This window comes from Aquarana catesbeiana, linkage group LG06 (genome assembly GCF_042186555.1).
Source record: "Aquarana catesbeiana isolate 2022-GZ linkage group LG06, ASM4218655v1, whole genome shotgun sequence".
Taxonomy (NCBI): domain Eukaryota; kingdom Metazoa; phylum Chordata; class Amphibia; order Anura; family Ranidae; genus Aquarana; species Aquarana catesbeiana.
In genome coordinates this window covers 57513373-57537825 of record NC_133329.1, presented here as the reverse complement: position 1 = coordinate 57537825, position 24453 = coordinate 57513373, and the positions used below count along the sequence as shown (strand labels likewise).

At 42.3% G+C, this 24453-nt stretch overlaps 1 protein-coding gene across 1 annotated transcript in view; it reads left to right on the top strand.

The window, feature by feature from the left end:
- The window catches only part of SEZ6L2 (seizure related 6 homolog like 2), a 65688-nt gene extending 43993 nt beyond the window's left edge, over positions 1 to 21695 (top strand). The window contains exons 14-18 of the mRNA XM_073635955.1: positions 13232 to 13423; positions 16462 to 16500; positions 16762 to 16879; positions 17686 to 17788; positions 20482 to 21695. Of these exons, the coding sequence (XP_073492056.1) occupies positions 13232 to 13423; positions 16462 to 16500; positions 16762 to 16879; positions 17686 to 17788; positions 20482 to 20511 (482 nt within the window). The 3' untranslated portion in view covers positions 20512 to 21695. The remainder of the gene's footprint in view (positions 1 to 13231; positions 13424 to 16461; positions 16501 to 16761; positions 16880 to 17685; positions 17789 to 20481) is intronic.
- Positions 21696 to 24453: the final 2758 nt, after the last annotated feature.

Sequence of the window (24453 nt, the reverse complement as noted above, 5' to 3'; positions counted from 1 at the left end):
AGTTTAGTCTCATTCTACTTTGTTACGATCTCTTGGAACCTTCAGTTGTAAGGTATTGCCACCTGGCTCCATCCAACTACCGCCACCGTTACAATGCCAGGTGATGATGTCACATTTCTGGATGGGTTCTCTGCAATATAGAATTAATAAATCTTTGAGGAAACCTTTTGTTTCTGAGAGATATAAGAAAAATAGCTGGAGCCCACCCAAAAACTGAAATATTAGATTTGGCCTTTAGGCTTTCTTATATGAATAATCGGGAATGCAAGCCTACAAAACCGGTCTTTTTATGAGGAGGCGTTTCAGCACAACAGGGTTAGAACTCCTAAATGGCAGAGTTTGAGAACACCCGTCAGGAGGAAAGCATGAAGGTTGCCATCATTGACCACTTTTTAAAAAGCTAATTTCCTGGCTGTCATGCTGACACGATGTCCTCAATACTTTGAGGAGGCTCCATTTATGACAAAGTGACGGAGTCTTATAAACGTCCACCAGCCGACCACTAATATTCACTTTTACCTTGCTACCCTATCACTGCTTCGCTCCATTGTGCAAAATTCCCAGTGTTTCTGGCAATGGGGAAACATTCCATCTCCTCCCATAATGCAGTGCTCAAGCCAAAGCAGCCAATCTCTATGCCTGAACTATATCACCTAAGGAGGAGGATACCACCCAAGCTTACATGGGATTCAACTTCCAGCTTGGATGAAGCAGTGGGGGACTGCAGGAAGCAGGAAAAAAAATAATTCAGGGTGGTGCTATCAAAATGGGAAGATTGTCCCTTATATTGGGGATCAGTCGAGAGAATATTGCTTACATTGGTGGTCAGGAGGAAGAATTTCCTTTACACTGGTGGTTAGTGGAAAGAATATCCCTTATGTTGATGATCAGTGAGAAGAATGCTCCTTACATTGGTGATCATTGGGAAGAATGCCCCTTACATTGGTGATCAGTGGGAAAAATGCCCTTTACATTGGTGATCAATGGGAAGAACGCCCCTTACATTGGTGATCAGTGGGAAAAATGCCCCTTACATTGGTGATCAATGGGAAGAACGCCCCTTACATTGGTGATCAGTGGGAAGAATGTTCCTTACATTGGTGATCAGTGGGAAGAATTCTCCTTACATTGGTGATCAGTGGGAAAAATGCTCCTTACATTGATCAGTGGGAAAAATGCTCCTTACATTGGTGATCAGTGGGAAGAATGTTCCTTACATTGGTGATCAGTGGGAAGAATGTTCCTTACATTGGTGATCAGTGGGAAGAATTCTCCTTACATTGGTGGTCAGTGGGAAGAATTCTCCTTACATTGGTGGTCAGTGGGAAGAATGTTCCTTACATTGGTGATCAGTGGAAAGAATACCCCTTACATTGGTGATCAATGGGAAGAATGCTCCTTACATTGGTGATCAGTGGGGAAAATGCCCCTTACATTGGTGATCAATGGGAAGAATGCCCCTTACATTGGTGATCAATGGGAAGAATGCTCCTTACATTGGTGATCAGTGGGGAAAATTCTCCTTACATTGGTGATCAGTGGGAAGAATGTTCCTTACATTGGTGATCAGTGGGAAGAATGAGCCTTACATTGGTGATCAGTGGGAAGAATGTTCCTTACATTGGTGATCAGTGGGAAGAATGCTCCTTACATTGGTGATCAGTGGGAAGAATGTTCCTTACATTGGTGATCAGTGGGAAGAATGCTCCTTACATTGGTGATCAGTGGGAAGAATGCTCCTTACATTGGTGGTCAGTGGGAAGAATGTTCCTTACATTGGTAGTCCGTGGGAAGAATGTCCCTTACATTGGTGGTCAATTAGAAGAATGTCCCTTACATTTGTGGTGAGTGTGAAGAATGTCCCTTACATTTTTAGTGAGTGGGTGGAATGTTTCTTACATAAGTGGTCTTTCGGAGGAATGCTCCTTGCATTAATGGTCAGCTGGAAGAATATCCCTTACGTTTGTGGTCACCACTGGCCACCAAAATGAGAAAGTCGCTTTAACCCCTCACTGCCCAGGCCCGGCATCCCTTTAACAAGATCTTTAATGGCGGTGGATGGGAAGGATTTGCCTAATCACATGACCAATGTGATTGGCTGTCACAGTGGCCACATGATCAGGAGCCAGTCCCCCCATCTACCGATCATTAACAAAGACCAATAACTGTTTTTGACAGCTCAGTCACTGTGTTTTAAGTGTGCAGTGAGCATACAAAAAAAAAAGAAGCTTTGCCACCAATGGATGCATATGTACAGCATGTGGGCTTTAGAGCTCACCCTCTTTGCCGCTGCACATATGCAGGCAAGAGGTTAAAGTGTACGTTTGGGCTAAAAAACATATTTAGTGCTGGGTCAGAGTCTGAGAAACTCCAAACTGCAGCTCTTGTCTGGTCTGCAGTGATCAGGACTTACCAAGAGTGGTCCGAGGAAGGAAAACTGGTGGACTGGTGACAGGGTCATGGGCAGCCAAGGCTCATTGATGCACGCGGGGGGGGGGGGCGAAGGCTGGCCCCTGTAGTCCAATCCAATAGAAGAGCTACTGGAGCTCAAATTGCTGAAAAAGTTAATGCTGCTTCTGATAGAAAGGTGACAGAACACACAGAGCATCAGTTTGTTGTGTATGGGTTTGCGTAGCTACAGACCAGTCAGGGTGCCCATGCTGACCCGTTTCCACAGCCAAAAGCACCTACAATGGGCTTAATACACTTTCTGTCCTAGGGTGACAACACTGCTCCTCCATAGATACAGCACAGTGAGTGTTGTCACTCTAGGACAGGAAGCAACAGGTGAGTAGACATGTGCAGTTTGTTTCGCTCTGAATTTAAATTCTGACTTTTTCTGAATTTTTTGTTATTTGGACATTTGGATGTATCTGAATTTCCGAATTACAATAGTAATGAATTTAAACGAATCCAAAATAATGAATTAAAATTTTGTGCCCAAAATTCGAATTCAAATAGTTTTCGATTTGAATTCTAATTTTCAAAAAAGAACCAAATAGAAAATAAAGGAATAGAATAGAAAATAATGGAATAGAACAGGAAATAAAAGAATAGAATACAATCGAGTAAAACAGAACAAAGTAGAAAATACAAGAATAGAAAAAAAATAGAATAGAAAAAAAAGGATAGAATAGAAAATAAGGCTGCTTTCACACTGGGGCGGTAGGGGGCGTCGGCGGTAAAACAGCGCTATTTTTAGCGCTGCTTTACCAGCGGTATTCGGCCGCTAGCGGTGCAGTTTTTACCCCCGCTGGCGGCCGAAAAAGGGTTAAAACTGCTCGTATATCGTGGCTATAGCCGCGGTATTGCTGCGGTATAGCCGCGCTGCCCCATTGATTTCAATGGGCAGGAGCGGTTTAGGAGCGGTGAATACACCGCTCCTTCACGGCTCCAAAGATGCGGCTGGCAGGAGTTTTTTTCTTCTCCTGCCAGCGCACCACTTCAGTGTGAAAGCCCTCGGGCTTTCACACTGAACAAACAGCAGCGGCTGTTTTGGGTCGGTTTGCAGGCGGTATTTTTAACGCAATAATGCCTGCAAACCGCCCCAGTGTGAAAGGGGTGTTAAAGAAACAAAAAAAAAGAATAGAATAAAAAAGCAGAATAGAATAAAAGAAAATAATACAATAGAGTAAAACAGAACAAAATAGAAAATACAAGAATAGAAAAAACAATAGAATAGAAAAAAAGGGATAGAATAGAAAATAAAAGAATAGAGTAAAACAGAACCAAATAGAATAGAAAATAAAAGAACCAAAAAAATAGAATAATATAAAAAACGGAATAGAATAAAAGAATAGAATACAATAGAGTTAAAACAGAACAAAATAGAAAATACAAGAATAGAAAAAAAATAGAATAGAAAAAAAAGGGATAGAATGGAAAATAAAAGAATAGAGTAAAACAGAACAAAATAGAATAGAATAAAATAGAATATAACCATCTTCTGAAATTCGAATTTTGAATAGATTAAATTTGAACAGAATAGAAAATAATAGAATAGAATAGAAAAGAATAGAAAAGAAAATAATAGAATAGAATAAACAATAGAAAAGAACAGAATAGAATGAAATAGAAAGAATATAATAATGTAACCGTTTTCCGAAATTCAAATTTCAAGTAGAATAAATTTGAACAAGAATTGAATAGAAAAGAATAGAACACAATAAAAAAAGAATAGAATAGAAAAAAACAATAGAATAGAATGGAAGAGAAAGAATATAACCATCTTCCAAAATTAGAATTTTGAATAGAATAAATTCGATTTTTAATGAAATTAGATTTAAATGGAATTTGAAAAAATTGAATTGATTGGCATTTGAATACACAAAATGGATGAAACAAATTTAACTAAACTAATTTATGTAAATAACAAATTGAAAGGAAACAAATCACATTCTTTCATCGTGCACATGTCTACACATGAGTTCAAATTTCTAAACCTGCTCAGAAACTCTTGAAGCCGCAGGATCAATATAACAGCCAGGAAGCTAGCACTGGCACTTGTAGAAGACAGTCAGCAACAGCCCTATAATTCTCTCATGATGGGTTTATTTGAGCTTCCTATATCATATTTATTATTACACTTTTGGGATGACAAGTCAGAGGTGTCATTTGGCGAAGCGACGTGTAAGATCTCACGGCTCGGAGAGATGCCGGGTACTGCGGCGGGAGGTGCCGGGGGGGTTCTGGACAGCTGTTGGCATCGATGTGTGATAAAGGGGTGCAAGATGTGTTTACAGCGATATGCTGATGTAAGGGTGCTGTAAAAGCTCAAGGGCTTTATAACTCGAAACAAAAGGTCATGTTGTGAATTTGTATACCGAGGAAGAGTCCATGATGTAATAGCATTTTTTTTTATTTGTGTTTTTGTGTTCTTATATACAGTACTTATCATTAGCTTGACATAGGATTCAGTGAGAGAGTATAAGAATGGCAACTCTACTTATTTTTCCAAGGGTAGCCTTAAGGCTTGGCTCACATATGCAGCTCACAGCAGGAGTCTGGTGCATCTCCATTCACCGTTCCAGGTCCGACTTCAGTGCGAATTTTGGGCTGAATTCGGACCTGAAATGGACCAAAAGACGCACCAGACCCGCTGCGGAGATGTGTGGGGGGGCGATCAAGGGGTTAACTGTGTTCCCTCTCTGTGTTCTAACTGAAGGGGGGAGGGGACTTGCTAGGGGAAGAGATAGATCGCTGTTCATACTTTGTATGAACAGAGGATCTGTCTCTTCTCCCCTCAGAGAACCGGGATTTGTATTTAAACACAGTATATACATGGTGGGAAAAACTGTGCTTTATCTGAGTTCCCCTGCATGTCCAGCTTTCTCATCCACTCCATGCACCTCCTTCCTTAGTCAGGGTCCTTCACTCTATACCCCCACCTTCTCATTGTGCACCCCCACATTGTATCCCCCAACTCCATACACACCCCCGCCCCCCCCCCCCCATTTTTCACCCCAGTTCCTCCACCCCCTTACTGTGTACCCTAACTCCATATAATCCCCCTTTCACCCCAGGTTCACTGGTGGTTGGAAGGAGAAGAGAGATCAGAGCCTTCTTCAACTGCACCAAGTAGCACCCCACTACACACTCAGCGGGAGCCCACTGCTCGCTCTCTACTCAACTTTGGCCTAGAAGTTGACCTAGAACCGCACAGTCGGACCTGGATCTGGGACCTGGCAGGACCAGCATGGGATCTCCCACCCGAATCCTTACTAATGTTGCACCCCTAAGAATTTTGTACCCAAGCAACCACTCAATGGCCCTGCCCTCACTACGCCACTGTCCTTACTATGCTTTTCAGCCAGCAAAATTCACCTTCCATAGGGATAAATGGTGCACAACGCAATCTCACCTGTATGCAGCCTATATCTCTTAAGAAAACATGATGTTATTTATTTTCTTTGTTTCATTAGTAACTAGAAGTTAATTCCTTTCCATTTACTGGCAAGTATGTATTTTAGTTGTCAGACGCGCCAGTTGTTTCCATTTACTGTTCACACACCCTACTAACTTCAGCACTTTTGTTGCTGCTGGTGTCTGTGCATTCTTCCCTAATACATTAATCATAGCCCATCTTACATAATTTATATTCCATTTTAGATTTTATTGTGCGTCCGGTCTTGCTAAGAGATGTAACAGTAGTGCCACCTAGAGGTGCAATGGCGCGGAGCAGAGCTGTCGCAAATAAAGTGGTTGATGCTGCCTATTTGCCATTTGTTCTTCACCTATTTTGGGCAGGCTTTGTGTTTGGTCCAGGGATAAATCTTTATACCGGCCGCAAGACCTGCCTTGTGTATCTGCACTTGGCCCCTTTTCTTTTCAATATTTTTATTGAGGTTTTGTAATACAATTATGGCATTAACAATATATATATAAAGTATCCTCTTGCAGGCCAACATAGCCAGTCAGGAGCTATAGACATGTAAAGAACAGATCTCTAACAGGTGGTCTTGAGTATTAAAACATGCCATGTATAGGTCTTCAAACTTAAATCAATAACCGCTATGAGGAATCATCAGTCTGTTGTGTATCTTATCAACTGTAGTATTTTGGAAAGGGGATCAAACCATAACGATAACAGAAATAACACATTGTCACAAAGCATGGTGGTCCCGTGGGGTGACCCCTATAATTGGTCAGCTTATAGCGTGTATTTGGTTTTGAGAATACAGTTGGCTCCTCTAGATAGAGGCGAGTCCATCGACCAGTTGAAGATGAAGTAGTCTAGACCCTCATATCCACTGCCTATGTTGATGGGCTAATTGATCATTTTGCACTTGGCCCCTTTTATTTATTTTTGCACTTATTTATCATTGGCACTTGCACTGCATGTGTGGTTTGTTGTTTTTTTTCTAACAGAGACGGATAGTGCAGGATACTGGGGTCTGCCCTGATGTCGGGGAGAGGATCCTTGGGTTGGCTTTGGTCCCTAAGGAGTGGTGTCCACCTGGTTTTCGGCCTAGGAAGACTGTAGAGTGCCTTGTCTCTGTCTGGAGCCTTGCATCCCGGGGGCTTAGTTGAGGCCCTTCCTCTTCAGAGGATGGACCAGTTGCAGTACTTCTGTGTACTCTTTTGTGTGCTGTGATTTCACAGGGGATCGGCTAAGCACCATACTGTGGAGTGCCATCAAAAACTGTACTTTACTTCTAGGTCCAGTCCCTGGACTTTTCATAAACAGCATCTCATAATCACCAGTAGTAGTTAGCTACATTCAACAGGACTTACTGTGACCCGTATTGGTTTAGTGGTGCCGCTCCAAGCAGAGATGCTCTGTTTCGTTGGTGCCCAGGAATAGTGGTGGCGACACAAGATATCACTCATCCAGTAGTGTGAGAAGATCAAAGCAGAAAAACTGCCTCATGCCCGGCCCAATCCTGGCAGTACATGTATATGTGGCAGCCTAAATTGACGATGCTCTGCAAACCACGCCCAACTGACGCGTTTTTTGCAATACCCATCAGGGTTTAGTCATAAAAGGTCTATGACTAAGCCCTGATAAGCGGGGCGAAACGTGTCACAGGGGAGTTGCTTGTGGAGCAGCGTTGACTAAGGTTGCCACATATACATGTACTTCCAGGATCGGGCCGGAGATTTTTCTACTTTGATTTTACAAGACTTGTTTTGTAGTGGTAAAGATGTTTCAGCCCTTATCCAGGGTGCTTCCTCATATTAAATGTGTGTTGGGAACATACCTGGCATCTATAGCCACATGAGTAACTCAGTCATCTTCATCCAATCACCATGGGGTGAAAAAAATTAGGAAAACTTAGTTGACAGTGGTGCTGGATCTGAATTTTGGGTTATCATGCAGCTCCTTGGCCAAGGTGCCCATTAGGATTCCTTTGGTGCTCTATTGGTGATTCTTCTGCTCTTTGATTATCTTTTTAATTTATTCCTTTGGTGCTCCATTGGTGATTTTACTTTTCCTTGATTATCTCTTTGATTCCTTCCTTTTGGTGCTCCATTGGTGATTCTTCTATTTCTTGATTATCTTTTTGATTCATTCCTTTGGTGCTCCATTGGTGATTCTTCTATTCCTTGATTATCTCTTTGATTCATTCCTTTGGTGCTCCATTAACGATTCTTCTATTTCTTGGTTATCTTTTTGATTCATTCCTTTGGTGCTCCATTGGAGATTCTTCTATTCCTTGATTATCTCTTTGATTCATTCCTTTGGTGCTCAATTGGTGATTCTTCTATTCCTTGATTATTTCTTTGATTCATTCCTTTGGTGCTCCATTGTCTTTTGCACTTTATATAAAATGTTTTAAGACAAATACTTACTGTTGAAGAACATGACAGGAGGTGTGAAGAAAGAGCAATCGCTTATATCATATTTTTTCACCTCTCCTGTCATTTTCTTGGGCAATAAACACCCGCAGGGTGTTCCTTGCATTCCCTGCCTTGACATAAATTCATGGTGATTGAAATTAAAGGGGTTGTAAAGGTAAAAATTTTTTCACCTTAATGCATTCTATGCATTAAGGTGAAAAAACTTTTGACAATACCGCCGCCCCCAGCCCCCCCGTTTTACTTACCTGACGCCTCGAATCTTCGCTGCTCGTTCTCGTCATCTCCACTGCAGCTCAGCCTGGTCGCTGATTGGCTGCAGTGGATGGATTGAAAGCAGCGCAGCCATTGGCTCGCGCTGCTGTCAATCACATCCGATGACGCGGCGCGCCGGGGGGCGGGGCCGAGTGATACAGCGAGCGGCTATAGCCGCCGGCTGTATCACGGGAGCGCGCCCGCAAGCACTCACCACCATGCGAGGGAGCTCGCATTAAGGTGGTGAATGCTTGCGGGGAGGAGCTGAAACAGCCGCCGAGGGACCCCAGAAGACCAGGTTCGGGGCCACTCTGTGCAGAACGAGCTGCACAGTGAAGGTAAGTATAACATGTTTGTTATTTTAAAAAAAAAATCATTTTACCTTTACAACCCCTTTAAGTGTCCACATTTTTTTTCTCCATCTCCCCTTCCTAACAAAAAAAGTAAAGGAAAAGTCTCCTTTTGGATCATTCAGGAATGCCCTCCACATCCTCCTCCATAGCTGGCTGCCTGTCCTGTTTCGGGTTGAATAACGGGAAGCATCATTCAACCCACTTCGTGTGATCCCAGGCTGTCAGTGACATACCTAGAGCCAGGACAAGCGGTGGGCAGGAGGGACGGCTGCCTTGGGTGCAATGGTTTATTGCAGGGATGGGGGGGTGACCTGTGCCAGTTGCTTCTGTCACAAGGCTAACAGCGACATCACTGCTAAGCCTAAGGGGGGATGCAGTTTGGCATATTTCCCCTGGGCGGTGGATGACCTTGTCTTGGCAGTGGACATACCAACTGGAAGGTATCATCACCTAACTTGGGCACACAGTATAGCTATCACACATCATTACGTGGGTGGTGCTCAGCCCAGCCAGAAGAGAAGAGGAAGTACCTGATATGTGACCAGACTGGCCAAAATACATCTGGAATAAAAGCATATGAGGTTAAAAGAAAAAATGGTAGAGTGGAGGATTCATCGAAGGACAGGGTAGTGTAGAGGGAGGATTGGGTGGGGCGGAGGAAATGATACTGGAGTTCTGCTTTAGTTACCTTTGTGAAAATTAGCCGCCCGGCTTCTAAAAGTCCACAGCAAATTTATTGATGTTATCCGGCACAGGAATGATCCACCTTCTCCTTTTCCGCATTTCACTCCTTTAGAAGCTTAGTCAAAGAGACGCCATGACCAGCCTCCTAACAAAGTGAAATGCGTAGGAGGAGCAGGCGGCTTACCCCTGTACTGGATAACATCAGTACATCTGCTTTGGCCTTTTAGAAGTTGAGCGGCTCCATTCTTGTTTTTTGGTATCCTAGAGATTTCACCTGCATAAACCTGAGTGCAGCTGCTCTACCGCTGCGATCGCTGACCTCTAAAGCGTACACAATGCTCCGTCCCCACCTGCATTGTCTATTTATAGATGATAACTGATCTTCTCCAGCTGGGCCTGCTATCCTTGCGACCTTGAAAAAAATATGGACACTAAGGAATTTTTTTTTTTTTGGCACACATACGCTGCAATAATTCAGCACATTGCAATGTGACTCACATGACTCTTCAGTTAGGTTTGGCACATATGACGTAAGGTTGGGGGATAAAGAAAATGCATGAGCCATTTACTGTATTTTATAAACTTTAATTTTTAATTCAAGAAGTAAAATGAATGAGCCATCTTTTGAATAAGAGTGCAGATACTATAGTGTGTATTACCATGAAAAGATCCTGGTGACCACGCCAAAAAATCATAGTGTATATTCCCATGAAGACATCCTGCTGATGTATCTGGAATGACCTCCTAATTTTTGTTTTCACCGGATTTATCTGACTGTTACGTAAAGTGGGTTTGGTTCATTGTTTTTGCAAATTCCTGAATCTGTTGCATGTTTTCAATCCTTACTGTCTGAAAACTATTTTTTCAATAAAAATATTGTTAAAGTCAAGATCCTGCTGACTATGCCAAAAGTCATAGTGTGTATTCCCGTGAAGGGACCCTGGTGACCATGCCAAAAAAAAAATCATAGTGTATAGTCCCATGAAGAGATCCTGCTGAATATACCAAACAATCATAGTGTCTTGAAAAAGTATTTATACTCCTTGAAATTTTCCACATCTTGTCATATTACAGCCAAAACGTAAATATATTTTATTGGGATTTGATGTGATAGACCAACACAAAGTGGCACATAATTGTCAAGTGGAAGGAAAGTGATAAATGGTTTTCAACATTTTATACACATAAATATGGGAAAAGTGTAGCATGCATTTGTATTCAGCCCCCTTTACTCTGATACCCCTAACTAAAATCTAGTAGAACCAATTGTCTTTTGGTCTGAATCACACCTATGCATTTTTAGTGCTTTTTGCATTTTACTGATTTGCACTACAGTCCATTTAACATGGTTTTCGATAGAACACGTTCTGTAGTGAAAATCTGCAAAATGCAAAAAGCACTAAAAATGCATAGGTGTGAATCAGGGCTTAGAAGTAACCTAATTTAGTAAATAGAGTCCACCTGTGTGTAATTTAATCTCAGTATAAATACAGCTGTTCTGTGAAGCCCTCGGAAGTTTGTTAGAGAACCTTAGTGAACAAACAGCATCGTGAAGGCCAAGGAACACACCAGACCGGTCAGGGATAAAGTTGTGGAGAAGTTTAAAGCAGGGTTAGGTTATAAAAAAATATCAAGAGCTTTGAACATCTGAAAGAGCACTGTTCAATCCATCATCCGAAAATGGAAAGAGTATGGAACAACTGCAAACCTACCAAGATATGACCGTCCACCTAAACTGACAGGCTGGGCAAGGAGAGCATTATTCAGAGAAGCAGCCAAGAGGCCCATGGTAACTCTGGAGGAGCTGCAGAGATCCACAGCTCAGATGGGAGAATCTGTCCACAGGACAACTATTAGTCGTGTTCTCCACAAATCTGTCCTTTATGGAAGAGTGGCAAGAAGAAAGCCATTGTCGAAAGAAAGCCATAAGAAGTCCCACTTGCAGTTTGTGAGAAGCCATGTGGGGGACACAGCAAACATGTGGAAGAAGGTTCTCTGGTCAGATGAGACTAAAATTTAACATTTTGGACTAAAAGCAAAGCACTATGTGTGGCAGAAAACTAACACTGCACATCAACCTAAACACACCATCCCTACTGTGAAACATGGTGGTGGCAGCATCATGTTGGGGGGATGCTTTTTTCAGCAGGGACAGAGAAGCTGGTCAGAGTTGATGGGAAGATGGATGGAGCCAAATACAGGGCAATCTTAGAAGAAAACCTGTTAGAGTCTGCAAGACTTGAGACTGGGGCGGAGGTTCACCTTCCAGCAGGACAACGACCCTAAACATACAGCCGGAGCTACAATGGAATGGTTTAGATCAAAGCATATTCATGTGTTAAAATGGCCCAGTCAAAGTCCAGACTTAAATCCAATTGAGAATCTGTGGAAAGTCTTGAAAATTGCTGTTCACAGACGCTCTCCATCCAATCTGACAGAACTTGAGATATTTTACAAAGAAGAATGGGCAAAAATGTCCCTCTCTAGATGTGCAAAGCTGGTAGAGACATCCCCAAAAAGACTTGCAGCTCTAATTGCAGTGAAAGGCGGTTCTACAAAGTATTGACTCAGGGGGGCTGAATACAAACGCACGCCACACTTTTCACATATTTATTTGTAAAAAAATTTGAAAACCATTTATCATTTTCCTTCCACTTCACAATTATGTGCCACTTTGTGTTGGTCTATCACATAAAATCCCAGTAAAATACATTTACGTTTTTAGTTGTAACATGACAAAATGTGGAAAATATCAAGGAGTATGAATACTTTTTCATGGCACAGTATATTCCCATGAAAAGATCCTGCTGTCTATGCCAAAAAGACATAGCGTATATTCCCATGAAGAGATCCTGCCAACCATGCCAAAAAATGATAGTGTGTATTCCCATGAAAAGATGCTGCTGACCATGGCAAAAAAAAAAAAATCAACTACACCAAAAAAATCTATTTGTTGTGGTGTTTTGTACTGTGATTAATATATTGAGAGTAGACCTAGGGTCAGATATACGTATGTTAAGTACCTGGGTGCGTAATAGGTGATAGATAACACATCCAGGTACTAATAATTACATCTCACAGGTTTAGCAGTGCTCTCCCCTGATGATGCCTTCATCTCCTTTCTTTTCTCTGGAAGGATTGTGCCATCTTTGTTCATTCATCATCCAGGCTCAGCATTTTCTTCCTGGACTAAGATAGCGGCTTGGAGATGAGATGGTTATGTAAATCCTGGTGCCCATGCGGTTCTTGGCTGTTTTCCTAAATGTTTAACACAGATTAACCCTTGCTGCAGCCTCTCACCTTGTGACTTGTTACAAGTTTACAAGAGGACTGGTGACATCATCTCGGCTTAGTCAACGTCAACGGAAAGCTTTTTAATGATAAAAGTTGCAGCTTGTTTGAAAGATGATAATGTTGCTGTATATTGTCGCATGAAAGGTCCACTTTAATTTCAGCAGATGTCAAGTGAAGTGCTTATAGTTTTCCCTTCCATGACGCAATGGCCATAATGGTGCACATAGTGATTGGGCAACAGCTAATTTGCAACTTATTGTTTTTTAATGCCTTTATGCTGCCATCAGCATATATACTTTATATGATATTGTATTTAATGTTATGATGAATTGTAACCCACTTTCTAGTGAAGTACGAGCCTTGCCTGAACCCCGGAGTTCCAGAGAATGGGTACCAGACCCTGTACAAGCACCATTACCAGGCAGGAGAGGCTCTGCGCTTCTTTTGTTATGAAGGTTTTGAACTAATCGGAGAAGTGACCATCATCTGTGTCCCTGGGCACCCATCACAATGGACCAACCAACCACCTCTCTGTAAAAGTGAGTACCACTCCAGCTAGGGGTTTAGCTTCTGCTCCATGCAGTAACAGTCCTTACAGAAGTATAGAGGATGCCATTTCTGACCTTCTTCTGAAATTGCAAACTGCCTGGCTGTCAGTGACTCAGAGAGGGCCGAATCCTGAACTGACATCACAGTCAGGTAACTAGAATTTTTATTAACAGGTACAGTGCCTTGCAAAAGTATTCACCCCCCTTGGCTTTTTACCTATTTTGTTACATTACAGCTTTTAGTTCAATGTTTTTTTTATCTGAATTATATGTGATGGATCAGAACACAATAGTCTAAGTTGGTGAAGTAAAATTAGAAAAATATATACATAAAACTTTTTTTCAGAAATAAAAAAAAAATGATACATACGCATGTGCGTATGTATTCACACCCTTTGTTATGAAACCCATAAAAAGCTCCGGTGCAACCAATTACCTTCAGAAGTCACATAATTAGTGAAATGATGTCCACCTGTGTGCAATCTAAGTGTCACATGATCTGTCATTACATATACACACCTTTCTGAAAAGGCCCAGAGGCTGCAACACCTAAGCAAGAGGCACCACTAACCAAACACTGCCATGAAGACCAAGGAACTCTCCAAACAAGTAAGGGACAATGTTGTTGAGAAGTACAAGTCAGGGTTAGGTTTTAAAAAAAAAAAATATCCAAATCTTTGATGATCCCTAGGAGCACCATCAAATCTATCATAACCAAATGGAAAGAACATGGCACAACAGCAAACCTGCCAAGAGACGGCTGCACACCAAAACTCACGAACTGGGCAAGGAGGGCATTAATCAGAGAGGCAGCACAGAGACCTAAAGTAACCCTGAAGGAGCTGCAGAGTTCCACAGCAGAGACTGGAGTATCTGTACATAGGACCACAATAAGCCGTACGCTCCATAGAGTTGGTCTTTATGGCGGAGTGGCCAGAAGAAAGCCATTACTTTCAGCAAAAAACAAAATGGCACGTTTTGAGTTTGCGAAAAGGCATGTGGGAGACTCCCAAAATGTATGGAGGAAGGTGCTCTGGTCTGATGAGACTAAAAATTTTTGGCCATCAAAGAAAAGCTATGTCTGGCGCAAACCCAACACATCACATCACCCAAAGAACACCATCCCCACAGTGAAACATGGTGGTGGCAGCATCATGGTGTGGGGATGTTTTTCAGCAGTTGGGACTGGGAAACTGGTCAGAGTTGAGGGAAAGATGGATGGAGCTAAATACATTCTTGAGCAAAACCTGTACCATTCTGTGTGTGATTTGAGACTAGGATGGAAGTTCACCTTCCAGCAGGACAATGACCCCAAACACACTGCTAAAGCAACACTTGAGTGATTTAAGGGGAAACATGTAAATGTGTTGGAATGGTCTAGTCAATGCCCAGACTTCAATCCAATAGAAAATCTGTGGTCAGACTTAAAGATTGCTGTTCACAAGCCAAACCATCCAACTTGAAGGAGCTGGAGCATTTTTGCATGGAGGAATGGGCAAAAATCCCAGTGGAAAGATGTGGCAAGCTCAGAGAGACTTATCCAAAGCGACTTGGAGCTGTGATAGCCGCAAAAGGTGGCTCTACAAAGTTCTGACTTTAGGGGGGTGAATAGTTATGTACATTGACTTTTTCTGTTATTTTGTCCTATTTGTTGTTTGCTTCACAATAAAAAAAAAAAAACATCTTCAAAATCGTGGGCATGTTCTGTAAATTAAATGATGCAAATCCTCAAACAATCCATGTTAATTCCAGGTTGTGAGGCAACAAAACACGAAAAATGCCAAGGAGGGTGAATACTTTTGCAAGTCACTGTAAGACCAGATCAACCAACAGCTTTCCTTTTTAACGTTCATACACATGAAGGAGAAGGATCATTTGTTAAAGAATTGTTGTTATTGTGGCCAAAATGGACAGTTGTATTGTAATTTTGGGTAGAGGGAAGAGTTTGGGTTATCCTTCTGCTCCCCTGTCTATTTTTTAATCATACTTTCTCCCATAATGTTGGCCAATTGGCCAATAATGTTAACAGTCCTGCTCTGAAGGACACATAGGGGCTGGTTTACTAAAAACTGGAGAGTGCAAAACCTGGTGCAGCTCTGACGACAAACCAATCAGCTTCCTACCTCAAATTGTTTAATTAAGCGTTGGTAATAAAACCTGATAGCTGATTGGCTACCATGCACAGCTGCACCAAATTTTGCACTCTCAAGTTTTAGTAAATCAACTCCATACTGCCTCAACCTTGAAAAATGTGTATTGGGTTGGGTTAGTGATGGCGAACCTTGGCACCCCAGATGTTTTGGAACCACATTTCCCATGATGCTCATGCACTCTGCAGTGTAGTTTAGCATCATGGGAAATGTAGTTCCAAAACATCTGGGGTGCCAAGGTTCGCCATCACCGGGTTGGGTGGTTACTCATGTATGACCCTCTTTAGCTGCCTTGGGCAAATCCAGTCCTTGCATCTTATTGCTCCTTTAGGGAGGGAAAGGGGTTGGCCTAGGGCTACATGGGCGTTCTCAGAAACTGAAAACATCAAATTTAAAAAAACCTTTTTCGTGCCACTGCAGGATTTTGTTGGAAGAAAAGTTTCATGAGAGGGGAGAACTGGGTTGGGGTGCAGGGGCACCATTATTAATTTTGACGTCAAATTTCGATTTAGCTTTATTCATAGTCCTATGGCTAAAATGCCATTTAACTTTTAGTCGTATTTTAGTCATCTGAATTGTTTTTGGTTTAGTCGTATTTTACTTCCAATCTATGTATGGTTTTACTAACACATGTCAAAGTTTCAAAATTGTGCTTAAGCATTAGGATTTGGTTTTGCCTTGGGAGTGAAGGGGTTAAGGTATAACCCCTTCGTGCCTAAGGGTAAAACAAATCTTAATGCTTCGGCACTGCACATGCTCAGTTGACAACCAGCCAAAATTTAAAAAAGTGATGGCAAGTGGCAATGTTAAAAAAAGGATGGGACAATAAATAAGACTTACTAATAAAATAAGTACAAATATTTTTTATTTAATTTTCAGTTGCCTATGAGGAGCTCCTGGATGACAGGAAGTTGGAAGGTCTGACTTAGTGGATGTCTATTCAGTCATCACTTTCCGCACAAACTTATCACCACCACCATAAACATACGCATCACTCGTGCCATTACATTTCTGCATTGTTATATTAACATGACTAGGAGCCTCCGCTTTATTCATCACTCATCATCATCTAACCCCACCTCCGAGGTTCGTGGTCTGTGTCACCTCTTTCCATTTCAGGTCCATTAAAGAATATGCTCTTCCCCTAGGTGAGTGACGTGTCTTTGCTCTCTCTTCCAGTTGCCCAGACAACAGACCCCTCGCACCAAATGGAGGGTGGGAACATTGCGCTAGCCATTTTCCTGCCCATTATATTGGTCATTCTTCTGATTGGCGGAATATACATCTATTACACAAAGTGAGTGCACTCTTGGTGGGATTGGCAACACTTATGCTGTTTGTATGTACGATGATAGCTGATAGATTTGTTCACAGAGATGGACTTCTGACCCTCACCAGTGTTGCCCTAGCTAGGCTTCACTGCCGGTTTCCCTTAGTCGAGATGGTGGTACCAGCACCCAATAGCAAAATTGGCTCGGGTGAGGACACCGCTGGATTCCTGGGCAAGTAAGTGCTCTAACATTAAAAGTCAGCAGCTACAGTAGTTGTAGCTGCTGACTTTTAATTTTTTTTTTTTTGGGGGGGGGGAGTAGGAATCTTTATCTTATTTCACTTTTATACCTTACTGTATTTATTGCAATATGTTTCCATTTGGAATTTGAATTAATTTTCAAATTGAAATTCATTTTTGAATTTGAGTTTGGATAATTTGTTTTGTTATCATTTATTTTCGGATTGGGAAATTCAGATACATCTGACTCTTCGATTAGTCCGAATTTCTAAATGCATTGCACATGTCTAACCTGAACTAATGTAGAACTCTCACAAAAGAAGACTTGTAGAATATGGCGATAAGAGGAGCAGCCGGGTGACAACAAGGTTGGCGTAACACCCAAAACTCCCCAGTGGACAGAAACAGAGCCAGGAATTATGGCTGGGAGATCTGCCAGTTAGAGTTTCCAAGATATAGGAATCCAGTAGGATGACTCAGCTTGCCAGAATTTACCTGTAACTAAAATATCACTTTTGGTGGACTAAAGCTTTACTGAGCAAGTGCTCAAGTCATCTCAGAAAACTGAACATCTCTTGTGCTTCCCTCCTCAGGTTTCAAGGAAAGTCTCTTTTTGGATTCTCCTTCCCAGCTTCCCATTCTTACAGTCCCATCACCGTGGAGTCCGATTTCAACAACCCATTATATGAGGCTGGGGTAAGTGTGACAACCTGTCATTGATGGTGTAGAATGGGACCTGGTGCATGCCAGATCGGGAAGAGGTCTTAGCGCTAGCTCAGGAAATACTAGAATGATTGTATCTCACAGCTGGCCTGGGAAGACCTTGGAATCCAATAAGTCAGGAGCAATACCAAGCCCTGACATAGAGGGCATTTGTCCTGGATCTTTGACTTAGTGCCCTGGGATTTTTGTTGAGTACCCCTGGTCCTCTACTGAATGCTCTGGGTCTTCTGCTGAATGCCTGGGTCTTTTAAAGAGTTTCCCTGGCCTGCTACAGGGTGATCTGGGTCTTCTACTGTTTCCGGGATCTTCTACTGAGATCTCTGGGTCTTTTACTGAGTGCAATAAAGTCTTCTAGTAAGTGCCCCAGGTCTTTTATTGGATCTTTTTGCAATCATTGTTGTCTTCATCCTGGTGCCCTGGGTCTTCTAAGTGTCTCAGTTGATCTACAATGTGTCCCAGGTCTTCTAATGAGTTCTGTGGGTTTTCTACTGAGTTTTCTGGGTCTTCTACTGAGTACCTTGGATGTTTCACTGACTGTCCTAGGTCTCTCTGCAGTCACTGTCATTATCCCAAGTGTACAGTAACTTCAATATTTGCTAAGCCTTGACTACCTAGGATCGGTTGGACCACACAAAGGTGGGCAGGAACATCTGAAACACCCAGGTGGGCAGGAACCTTCAGGAAATGTTGAACGGGGGGGGGGGGTTGATTCCCAAAGAGATAGAAGACTTACCTTTAGCAGGTTCCACCTATAAGTATGAAACATTCATTTTGAAAGTGTGTGATTTATGACTTAATTTTGGGTAGATTGACCCTTTAACTACAGGAATTAGCATGTATATAAATAATACAAATAGTCTGGCGCTAAAAGCTATTGGAATAAGACCTAAAAAATATTATACTGTATACCAGAGTCTAAGAACAGTGTTTTGAAAAAGTATTTGCCCCCTTCCAGATTTTTTTTTTTGCATATGTGTCACAAAAAATGCATTTTTAAATGATGATTTAATTTATTAAGGGAAAAAAGCTGTCCAAACCTGCTTGGCCCTATGTGAAAAAGTAATTACCCCTTAAACCTTATAACTGGTTGTGCCACCCTTGGCGGCAACAACTACAATACAGTGTTTGCAATAACTGGCAATGAGTCTTTTACATTGCTGTGGAGGAATTTTGGCCTACTCTTCATTGCAGAATCATTTTAACTCCACATTGTTGGGTTTTCCAGCATGAACGGCCTGTTTAAAGTCATGCCACAGCATCTTAGTCAGATTTAAGACTTTGACTAGACCACTCCAAAACCTTAATTTTGTTTTGTTTCTTGAGAAATTCAAAGGTAGACTTGCTGTTTTTTTTTTAAATTATTGTCGTGCTGCATAACCCAAGTGCACTTGAGCTTGAGGTCAGGAACTGTTGGGCAGACATTCTCCTTCAGGATTTTCTGGTAGAGCGCAGAATTCATGGTTCCACCAAAGATGGCAAGTTGTCCAGGTCCTCAAGCTGCAAAGCAGCCCCAGACCATCACACTACCACCACCAAGTCGGGCTGTTGGTATGATCTTCTTTTTATGAAATGCGGTGTTAGTTTTAAACCAGATATAACGGGATGCACGTAGGGTTGCCACCTCATCCCTTTAAACCTGAACACATACGAATTACACAGGTTCCGAGGCTAATTTAATGCAGATAAGGCACCAAGTGAGTTTAATTACCGCCTTAATCAGCCCCAGAACCTGTGTAATTAATATGTGTTTGGTTTTAAAGTGATGAGGTGGCAACCCTAGATGCACGCCTTCCAAAAAGTTCAACTTTTGTCTCATCAGTCCACAGAATATTTGTCCAAAAATCTTGGGGATAATCAAGATGTTTTTTGGAAAATGTGAGATGAGCCTTTGTGTTATTTTTTGTCGGCAGAGGCTTTCACCTTGGAAATCTCCCATGGATGCTATTTCTGCCCAGTCTCTTTCTTATTGTTGAATCATGAGCACTGCCCTTACCTGATACAAGTGAGGCCTGCAGTTCTTTAGATGTTGTTCTGGGTTCTTTTATGGCCTCCTGGATGAGTGCTCTTGGAGTAATTTTGGTAGGCCGGCCACTCCTGGGAAGGTTCACCACTGTTCCAAATTTTCTCCATTTGTGGATAATGGCTCTCACCATGGTTCACTGGAGTCCAAACCCCTTTAAGACTGATACATGTCAATTACTTTGTTTCTCATCTGTTCTTGAATTTCTTTAGATGACGGCATGATGTGTTGCTTTTTGAGATCTTTTAGCGTGCTTCACTTTGTCAGACAGCTTCTATTAAAGTGATTTCCTCATTCAAGAGGTCTGGCAATAATCAGGCCTGGGTGTGGCAAGAGAAATTTTACTCAGCTTTCCAAAAAATGTGGTTAATCCCAGTTCATTCATGATTTAGCAAGGGAGAGGGGGCAATTACTTTTTTACATAGGGCCAGGGAGGTTTGAACAGTTTTTTCCCTTAATGAATGAAATAATCATTTAAAAACTGCATTTTGTATTTACTCGGGTTGTCTATGTATAATATTAAAATTTGCTTGATGATCTGACAAATATGCAGAAAAATAAAAATCAGGAAGGAGCCAAATAATTTTTCACTTAACTCTATATAAACTAGCATACTCTAACTTACATATCGTCTTTTCTGTTTCAGGATACCCGGGAATATGAAGTGTCAATTTGAAGATGAACTATGGGTACAACATGGGGCGGGTGGGGTTATACATGAGGGATATTCCAAATTATACACAGACTGAGGGTCTCAATTTACAGATCGCAATCACAAGCTGCACAGTCCCTCACCGTGCGATCGTCTGTCATGTGACCTTTCACCATCAGCCACAGAGTTCTAAACACCTGCCCTTCTCCTTAAAAGGAGCCACCGTCTTGGTGAAGACCACGATTGGCTCCGGCTCCTTGAAATAGCACAGGAAGCTCTTCTGACCAATTGTAAAAAGAGAAAAAAAAATTGATTGCGAGAAACTAGCTCCAGGACAAAATCTTGGACTTTTTGTCATGCTGGGTGCCGATTTCTAAGAAAATTTACCTATGACAGGCTGACCACCACCTCTTCCGTATTCCACCCCGCTTTACGGCAACGTGATGGAAACCCCCTATGTGACGAAACCATTGTGCTTGTGTTAAACATTTTTGTAAGTGCCAAATTTAGTTGATTTTTTTTTTTTTTTTAAATATTTCGAACGAAGCACAACTCCATATTTGGGGAGGTGTGTTCATTTTGGGCTTTTTAAAACTTTCAATTATGTTTATGGAAAAAAAAAAGTGTTGTGAAAACTTAAAAAAAAATAAAAAATCAGGGAGATATTTGACCTGTATATATAGATAGAATTCACTCTTGGTCTCCAAGAACATGGCTGCCCTTGCCCAGCTCCAAACACGCTTGTTGGTGTCGCGTCTGTTTAAAACTCTGTGCCTTCACCGTCCGATCTCTCCATCGTTCATCATGTGACCTTCCCACCCTTGTCAATGTCATTTGTGCCAAAGTAATAATGCGATGTCTGTGCTCCAGAGGGAGCTACTCGAAAACCATGAAGCCATTAAAAACCTCCAGCGTCCAAGTCCGTTGGCCAACCCCATTACCACACAGTGTTGCTCTTTTCACTGTTCCTCTGCCAGAATGGGTCAGAGATTATCGCTCAGCTGTACAGCTTCATCACACTTCCATTTTTTTTTATTTATTTATTGGTTAAATCAACTTTGTCCAGGAGATTCAAACAAGGCCAACAAAACTGCGCTAAGGAGCGCCTGAAAATGGGCATGTTTAAATCTCCCGCATTGTCTGTCTTCGTCACTTTTGCTTCTTGAACTTGCTTTATTTTCAGGCAATAAAGAGCGAGATTTGTAAAACATGGTCTCCTGTTTTCTATGGGACTCTACTATCAAAGTAAAGCATATGTCCACACCATGTATCACTATGACCAGGCCAGAATGCTGGTACCCAAACTGGAACACGGTCACTATTAAAACAATAAGCCTAACTAAAAATTGTAGATGTAATCCCAATTGCTAAAAGCGTTATATAATTATTAACATTTTTAAAAGGTTACTCCACCATTTCAGATAACATGAAAAGGTGAACTAATTCGCAACACACACCCCTCCTCAAACACACCCCTGGTTCCTGCTGCACATTTTTTGCTTAACCTTCGCTGCCCATGCTAGCCGATGTAGTAGGCTGTGCATTTAAAAATCTGTGCTCCCCGGTGACCCTCTTTTTTTCGGGACGAATGATCCTCGTTGGTCATGTTGTGGCACTGGCCAATGCCTGCTCACCACCATAATGTCTCCGGGCTGTGTACTGAAATTTTCAGATGCATGGCCCGCTACACTATCTATGTGGGTAGCAGAAGACAGTCAGGGAAGGAGGCAAGTACAGCAGGGATTGGGGGTGTAGGGAGGGCGTAGTGCAGGGGTCTCAAAACACACTAAACAAAGGGCCAGAATACTGTCCTTCAGACTTTAGAGGGGCCAAGACGCTGGCCAGTGGGAGAAGAAAATGTCTTGGCGTCAGTAAGAGTAAACAAGGCCCCGTCTTAGGTATTAGGGTTTGGAAATGTGCCCCAATGTTGGTGTCAATGAGAGGAATTGTTCCCCATCAGTGGGAGAAATAATTACATAGTTGGTAAGGTTGAAGAAAGACACTAGTCCATCCAGTTCAGCCTGTGTTGGGGTGCGTGTGTGTTCATGTCGATAATCATTTCCCATAAGCGGTATATTATGATCACTAAGATACATGTCCCAGAGTTTTTTAAAACTATCAATACTTCCTGCTGACATCCACGATTGTGGAAGGGAGTTCCACATCCTCACAGCCCTGTCAGTGAAAAAAAAAAACCCCTACGCAGCTTAGGGTTAAACCGCTTCTCCTCTAGATTCATTGAGTAGCCATGTGTCTTTTTACACTCCCCGAGCCTGAATAGTTTTCTTCCTAAGGCGGCACCACCATTAGGGTATTTATATATCACCATGATGTCTCCTCTCAAGCATCTCTTCTCCAAGGAGAATACGTTTAATGGTTGTAGGCGTTTCTCATAATTGAGGTCCTCCATTCCCCTTTTTAAATTTTGTTGCCCTTCTTTGAACTCTCTCCAGCTCCAGCACATCCTTAGTGAGGATTAGTGACCAGAACTGGACAGAATAACTCAGATGTGGCTGTAATAAATAAATATCAATAAATAATAACGGGCCATTGTTGGTGTTAGTAGCAGACATTATGCCCCATTTTTGGTGTCCAGGGGGGGGGGGGGGGGGTAGTGCCCCAAGGGCTGGATAAAGATAGGCAAAGGGCCACATCCGGTCCGGGGGGGGGGGGGGACAGTGCCAGGGCAAGGGGTGGGCAGGAGGGACAGCCACCCAGGGAGCAGCACTAAGGGAAGGCACCCCCCTCACCCACGCAATCTCCAGATCAGTGGCTATCAACCAGTGGGCCACAGCTTAATGGTCTGTCTATAGCCGACACAAAAACACACCGTACATGTGTAACTACCTTTTAGGAACAAGAAAGCAAGTGATTGGCCATACATGAGCAGTGTACACTCCATGCCAACGCTCGACAGCCGACGCAAAGGAGCAGCGAATGGGCACAAGGTGGTACACCCATTCTTTGGCATGGATTAGGAGGGGGGGCTCATTTCTACATTCTTGGCCTGGGTACCAGAGGATCCTGTCCCAGTACTGACCACTGGTGTAGCGAGTTAGTTCACACTTAAAGTAGAACTATAGGCAATGTTTTCCTAATTTTGTATAGGGTAAGAGTGGGTTATAACCCTGTCAGATTATTATCATTTTTTTTTTCCCATCGGGGAGATTTCCCTTCACTTCCTACCCCATAGCCAAAATAGAAGTAAGAGGAAATCCCTGCAAATGATAGGAATCCCTTGGGGACAACTCAGGTCACCAGAACCAGTGTACCCATTAAAAGATTTCCCCTCTTACTTTCTGGGGACAACCCAAAATTTGGGGTTTTCTTTTACTTTTAATATTAATGGTCTCTCAATGTAAAAAAAAAAAAAAAATGGCTTTAGTTATAACTTTGAATGTGAAAAAGTGAACACTTTAACCACTTTACACAAAATCGCGTACCTGTACGTCATTTTGTTGAAGTGGTTGTACTGGGGTGAAGCCTGTAGCTGCAGACTTTACCCCGGTACTGTTTTTTTTATAGAGCTGGCGGTCGGCTATGTGTTGATAGCAGCCACTCGGCCGCTATCACGAGCAAGCGGGAGGGGACGCGAACGACCAACCGGCATGTCTGCTGGCTTACCGGAGAGCCGAATGAAGCCGGAATCAGCTTTGATTGGGTCGCCGATGTAAAAACCCGTAAGCGACATCGCAAAATTACTTCCGGTTTACTCGGCTGCCAATGCCACCAATTTAAAAAAAATTTCAGTGTTCCAAAATGCCGAGTACCTGTCAATGCCTATTACTGTCACAAGGGATGTTTACATTCCTTGTGACAGCAATAAAAGTGATCAGATTTTTTTATTTTTAATTTTTAAAAGGGTCAATGTTAAAGCGCCCCTGTCCCCGCGAACCAAAGAAAACCCATAGGTAAGTCGCGCCTGCAAATGTAAACGGTGTTCAAATCACACATGCGAGGTATTGC